Source organism: Lactuca saligna, chromosome 5, assembly GCF_052625555.1.
Source record: "Lactuca saligna cultivar CGN05327 chromosome 5, ASM5262555v1, whole genome shotgun sequence".
Taxonomy (NCBI): Eukaryota; Viridiplantae; Streptophyta; class Magnoliopsida; order Asterales; family Asteraceae; genus Lactuca; species Lactuca saligna.
This window is the reverse complement of record NC_136421.1, coordinates 166,752,453-166,759,877: the sequence shown is the minus strand read 5'-3', so window position 1 is coordinate 166,759,877 and position 7,425 is coordinate 166,752,453. Positions and strand designations below refer to the sequence as shown.

The window sequence follows — 7,425 nt, the reverse complement described above, 5'->3', positions numbered from 1 at the left end:
TGGAGTGGCCAAGGGTATAAAGCATGTGCTACTTGCAAAGAAGACACTCCTTTGTACCGTGCAACAAACAAATTCGTATATATCGGTCATCGTCGTTTCCTAGATGCTAATGATCCGTTAAGAAAGAGGTTGGACTTTAACGAGATGGAAAAGACAAGACCCGCTCCGAGACACTTTTGTAATGACGACATACAAGAGCAACTAGGTCGTCTAATAACTCGTGAATTGAGTAAACATCATGAGCATGGAGGCGGGGAGCCAAAGTGGCAAGATTACGAGTTGAACTGGTCGATACGAAGCATTTTCTTCGAACTCGAATATTGGTCTTCTCTATAGTTGTAACACAACATAGATTTCATGCATGTCGAGAAAAATGTGGATGAGAGTTTGTTAGGTACTCTTCTAATGAACGATAAAAGAAAAGACACATCAAATGCACGAGAGGACTTGAGAATTCTAAACATTCAAAGAAATGAATGGTTGTAAAAAAATGGTGACAAGTTTCATAGACCCCATGCAAGATACTCTTTCACGAAATCTAGTCGACAACTCTTTTGTCAATTTATAAACGATGCTAAACTATCGGATGGTTTTGGTTCTAACATCAGTAAGAAAGTGAACGATACCAATACTAACATTATTGGGTTGAAATCGCATGACCATCACATTCTTATGCAACGTTTGATACCGATTGGAGTAAGAGGGTTGTTAGACAAAGAAACTTATATACCTATTGTAGACCTTTGTACATTTTTCAAGAAACTTTGTTCCAGAACATTGAAGGTGGAGGATATGAGGAAAGCAAAAGTAGACATTATTGCAATCTTGTGCAAGTTAGAATTGATTTATCCTCCAGTGTTTTTTGACATTATGGTTCATTTACTTTTGCCTTTACCTAATGAAGCGATTTCTAGAGGCCCGGTATGTATGAGGTGGATGTATCCCTTCGAAAGGTATATGTAAAAACTAAAAACCTATGTTAGAAACAAGGCGAGGCCGGAAGGTTCTATAGTTGAGGGTTATGTTGCTGAAGAAGCTTTATCATTTTGTTCGATGTACCTTCGAGATGTAAAGAATCATCCGGAAAGAAATGAAGATGTTTTCATTGAAAAAACAAAGTTTTGGATGTTTGAGTCTAAATGTCGACCGACTAGCACAACTCAAAATAAAACTCTTAAATTAACGGAAATGCATAACATGGAATGGTTTGTATTGAATAGATGTGAAGAAGTCACATAGTATATCAAGTAACTAATCTTATCTCTAACTTTCATCCTTTATTTTTTTTAATCTTTTTAAATCTATATCCTTTGGTCATTAACATAGGAAATTCAAATCTAGACATCCCCAAGGTGATGAAAATAGAGAATTTCGTAATTGGTTCCGTTAAAAGGTAATATAAATTAATAAACAAATTTGTTTCATTGATCTAACGAATACATAATACATGTACTTTATAATTGCTAGGTTCATCAAATAAAAATAGAAAACTCTCCACAATTCCACAAAGAGTTGTCGACTCTTGCAATGGGTCCGTAAATGAATGCTTATTCTTACACCACATGCATAGTCAATGGTGTTAGGTTTATGGTACTTAGTTGTGACGCACAATGTACAACACAAAACTCTGGGGTTTTAGCGGTGGGTGAGAAAGGCAAGAAATATTATGGCCAATTAGAAGAGAATATAGAGTTGAGGTATACACATGATTATTCAACTGTACTATTTCGTTGCAAGTGGTTTGATACTCGAACATGAGTTATTACTAGTGATAATTTCACCAGTATCGACACACGATAGCGAAGCTTACAAAGATGATCAACTCATATATGCTTCACAAGCCAAACAAGTGTTCTACATTAGAGAGCCAAACAATAACCATCGGTATGTTGTCGAGCATGTTAACCATCGAAGTATTTGGGATCTACCATCGAACGATGACCTTATCCAAACTGTTGACAATGGCTCACACCAAAATGTAGACAATGTAGATGTACTTCAAAATATCTCTTCATCCGATGCTCCACTTTTTATCAATTTCAGCATGTACTTCAAAACATTCCTATAGTCATTGTTGATGTATAAAGTGCAACTGAAGTTCCTCCACCAACTAGTAGAGTCAATGATGTTTCTAATTGCGAGACTGATTACGATGAGACCGATTCTGATTATGATACTGAAGAAGACACTGAAGGATATGAGGAAGATTCTAATTAGAATAGTTCCTATGTAATACGTGTTTGTAATATGAACTTTATTTGGATTTTTTGTTTAAATAAAAATGTTTATTCCTATCTAAATGTTTATTTCTATGTAATGTGTATTTGTAATAAAAATTCTATTTGTATATCTTATAATTTTTCAGGAAATGATGATAATATGAATTTTGTTTAGGTATAACATGGCTGTTGTTATAGGTCGTGGACACGGGGGTGATGAAGCTGAGGACCCACCGCTCCTATGTGGTAGAGGTGTTGGTCATCACGAGCAGCACGGTAAGTCTTATTATGAAATTTTATTTACTATTTTTGTTCATCTATTATAAATGAAATACCGTTTCTATTATTTTTAATTACATTTGTAGTTGAGCAACCTACACGAAGGAAAGTTCGAGGCAAAGCGAAAAATATAAAGCTTGAAAAAGCGATCTTACGGAACCAGGGCAAACCGATTAGCATGGAATATGATAGAGATATCACATTTGATCCCGTAGGAGAGTCGAAAGACATGTTTTCCCGAGAAGTTTGAAAAACAATGTGGTACATAAATGGACTTGGAAAAAAGATTCCCCTGCAATACAGGACACCGTATTACCACATTTAGCTGTAATTATTTATTTAAATATATTTATATGGTTAACTATAACTTTTTTTACTTGGTTAACTTTTTTTTTTGTAGACAAAGTTTGATTTGGATCAGATGTACCGAGATGTACAAGCTAACATGTTGACAGAGAGTTTTCAAACAGCTTTGTTAAAAGGTTATCGAAAACGTAAAGTTGACGCAAAAGAATATTTTATGTCAGTCGGAGGGTATGAAGATATCCCGGGAGCATTAGCCAACCCTCCAAAGGGTATGTAAATTGAAAACTGGTAGAAAGCAGTTGAGTATTTCAAAACAGACGAGCACATAATTGCTTCTGAAAGGAACAAAAAAATCCGTGAAATGCAAACAAATATGAATCTTGGGGAGTTGAGCTCATATAGCAGTACTTGCTATAAGAAGGTAATGTACAATACATGTAGTTATTTATTTAAAATATAATCTAATTTTTAAAGTTAAATAGAACCTGAAGAGAGTGGAAACGTTTCCCAAAGCTCATACCGATAAGAATGGTGTATTTGTTGCTGCTGAGGAGGAACAACAATATGTAAGTATTTAATTATAATTTTATCGTATAATTAAATGTTTATTTATACTTAATTGTTACTCACTTTTAGGAGTTACAGAATCGGTTAGTTGAAGAGCTGTTAGAACAAACTCAATGTAAAAGTGAGTTAACACCCGCTCAAGAAAGAGTTGCGTTTGAGAAAGTATTAGGAGAGCGATGTTGCCATATTAGAGGCATTGGTCGTAAACCTTCTACTCTCCCGCCGATTCCACAACCTTCGCAACCATCACCACAACCATCACAACCATCACAGGTACTTCGGTTTTTTGCTTTAGTTTAAAAATAGCAATCTACTTTAGCATCGTAAAATGTATGTTGATTTGGTAATTTTGGTTTTGTGGTGATTATTTGGTAAAAAGTTTGGTAATTAGGTTTTTGTCCCAAGTGCAAAAAATAACAACGTACTTTGGTAATTTTGGTTTTGTGGTGATTATTTAACTTATAAGTTTATATATGTTGTTATTAATTATGTAGTTGGAAAATCTTCGTGCAATGCTGAACGACCCAGCATGTAGGGATGAGCTATATTTTTGTTTTTTCAATCCCAAAATAATCGAGGAAACGATAAGAACGAAGATGATGGTATGTAGGTCATGATGAGTTTTATTTGCATACGTTGTCAGGCTTTACTACTTGGTAAATTGTAAAACTTTGATTGTTTTTTGTAATTATCGGCGACACTAATAGCGGACGATATTATTACTTTTTATATTTAATCGGATATTATGATTTTTGATATTTAATTAATTATAATCGGATGTTTGTTTTGTAATTAGCACCGACACTATTATTTTTGATATTTAATCGAATGTTGTTATGTAATTACCGAGTATATTATAACTGGCAACCAAAATCGTTAATTACAAAAAAAAAAAAAATTAAAAAATGAAAATTGTAATTACCGGCAACACTATTACCGGCAATAGACTTATTAGTGGCGACACACCTCATTACCGGCGACATGGTCATTAGTGGCGACATCTATCATTAGCGGCGACAAGTTCATCAATAGCGAAGAAGTGATAGCAACGATTATTACCGACGACGGGTCGCAACTATTACTATTACCGGCGACAACTTGAATTATTAATGGTGATTTTTGTCGTCGCTAATGATCGTTTTACTTGTGTAATTGATTAGAGATAAACTTTTAAACTTAAAATTGCTTATTCTAGTTTTTGGGACCGAATTTGCAACAATGATTTTAAAAATGTTTAGTTTTTTAAAAGAAATAGGAGAATGTCTCATATGACATTTAATAGATAAAGTTCAACGAGCATTGAATTGTTTTAAGGGAAAATGTAAACTCTTTTAATATAAATTGATTAACAAGTGTATATTATTTTAGAAATGATATATTTTATTGAACTTTTATAATATAATGTATTGTAAAAAGAAAAATTATAAAATTATATGAAAAATGAAATAATCATAATAATGCATATGTTACTTTATAATTAGTATTTTAGAATATTTTATTGTTATGATTATTCTCTTTGTTAAGCTATGTATTGTTTTTAGATTTTATACAACGTCGACAATGCGACGACAATAATAAACTACCTCTAATCATGAACATGAGCAATCAAACATCAAACCTTTCTTTCTGCCGTAACTCAAGTCTCACACCATTCTAATGAGCACTTTCCTTATAAGTACCACAAGACATTCAAACTCTCTTTCTTCAACCAAAATGAGAGTCACCATGAAATCTTCTTCATTAATCAAACCGGCCGAACCAACTTGGACCGGTAGGCTTCCACTATCCGAACTAGACCAGACTGGCATGAACACACATGTTCTTACCATCTATTTCTACACAAAACCTTCTCAGGACTGGGACACTGTCCTACAAACCCTAAAAGCTTCCCTCACCACCACACTTGTTCATTTTTACCCTCTAGCCAGCCGGCTTTCTTCCATTGCCGGTGGTCGCCTGGAGCTGGACTGTAATGCAGCCGGTGTTCAGTTCATCGAAGCTTATTCCGACGTAAAACTGGCTGACTTAGATGATTTTGTGCAATCTCCAATATTCCACCACCTTATTCCTTCCGTAGATTATCGGCATACACCCCTTGAAGAAATCCCATTATTGCTTTTGCAAGCTACAAAATTTGTGTGTGGAGGTTGGTCTTTAGGGTTTTGTATATCACATGTTGTTGTTGATGGGCAAAGTGCACTTCATTTTCTGTCTGAATGGGCTAGACTTTGTCGTGGTGAGCCGCTGGATTCACCACCTCATCTCGATAGAAAATGTTTGCACGCTGGTGAGCCTCCAACCAGATATTCAAGCATCGAACAACATGTACAGTTTCGTCCTCCACCGATCCTTTTAGGTCAATCAAGTAATGTAAATGAACGTACGAAGGAAACCACTGTAGCAATGCTAAAACTAACTGAAACGCTTGTCGAAAAACTACGAAATAAAGCTAACAAAAGCCTGAAAACTGAAACGGAGCGTGGGTTTACACGGTACGAGGTTGTAACTGCACATGCATGGCGAACAGCATGCAAGGCTCGTAATCTACAACCTGACCAGCCAACTGCAGTAGGCATATGTATTGATGTTCGAACCAGAATGAACCCGCCGTTGCCGGAAAAGTACTTTGGAAACGCCATTATAGACGTGATTGCCACTGGGACTTCCGGTGAGTTACTTTCGGAGACATTAGGGTATGTTTCAAATAAGATAAGGGACTCGATCGAGAAGGTTAACGATGAGTATGTCAATTCAGTGATTGATTTCTTGAAAAATCAAGAAGATTTATCAAAGTTCCAAGATTTGCAACGATCCGAGGACGGTGAAGGGCCGTTTTACGGGAATCCGAATCTGGGAGTTGTAAGCTGGTTAACACTGCCGATGTATGGTGTTGATTTCGGTTGGGGGAAGGAATTATTTACAGGTCCAGGAACCGATGATGCTGATGATGGTGACTTTTTAATTCTACGAGGGGAAGAGGGAGGTGGATCTATGGTTGTAGCATTGTGTTTGCAAGTGAGACACATGGATGATTTCAAAAGGGTGTTCTATCAAAGCATTGAAGATTGAAATTACTTCTTTATTCCATTTTATTATATTTGTTTGGAAACATATTTTTTACTAAAAGTTTAAAATATTTTAATAATAATAATAATAAAAGAAAAAAAATTACGAAAAAAATAAATTGTTTTTAACGCAAGAATTCAGGTAGAAGCTAGACTAAATGACTAATTACAAAGAGGGTAATTAGCAATTTTGTGAGTAACATTCAAGATTTAGCCACCGAGGTGAAACTTTGGGTTTTCAACAAGATCAAAATTAGATGTAGAAAGGAAAAATTGTTGAATGGGTAGACTTGAAAATTAGATGGAGAAAGGAAAATTTGTTGAATGGATAGACTTGGTGTAATTGTCCGACAAGAGAATCTTTGAACTTGTTGTAATTTTAGCTTCTAGCTAGCCCGGTTTCTTAGGAAATCTTCTTGTTGTTAAGAAAAAGTTACAAAGAGGGTATAACGGGTTATCATTTATCAACCCATAAATACAAGATTAATTCCGCAAGAATTTACGGTAAAAGTTAAATTACCCACTCACATACATATTAAGGAAATGTTTGGAAACATTAGTTTGGTAGTTAGGTAGTAAGGTGTAATTGAGTAGAGTATGGACTTCCAAGTTTGAAATTCGGCTCTATTAAAAACTCAACTTCTATCCTTAAATTCAAGCTCGGGTTCGAGCTTGATAAAGTAATCGACACTTTTGAGCTTAACTCAAACCTTAAATTCAAGCTCGGACTTGAGCTTGATAAAGTATATACTCGATTTGGTTAGTTATTAAATAAACAAAATTACATTAAATTGCAATAGAAAAAATAATTACGCTCATGAACACAGTTCGAGTCGATTCGATTATGTAAAATTTGAATTAAATAAAGGATATAATATAAATATAATTAAGCTCGTCTTGAACCGAATCAATTTCAAGTATTTTTTGATTCGGTTTCTAGTATCTCATAATTCGTTTAACATGATTGCACCCCTCGTTAGTAGTTGGCA

General features: G+C 34.8%; 1 protein-coding gene across 1 annotated transcript; it reads left to right on the top strand.

Annotated features, from left to right (window-relative positions):
- Positions 1–5,050: 5,050 nt before the first annotated feature.
- Positions 5,051–6,782, top strand: LOC145045625 (spermidine hydroxycinnamoyl transferase-like). The gene has a single exon (XM_078993952.1). It carries the CDS (start codon positions 5,085–5,087, stop codon positions 6,438–6,440), a length of 1,356 nt encoding a protein of 451 aa, XP_078850078.1. The 5' UTR covers positions 5,051–5,084; the 3' UTR covers positions 6,441–6,782.
- Positions 6,783–7,425: the final 643 nt, after the last annotated feature.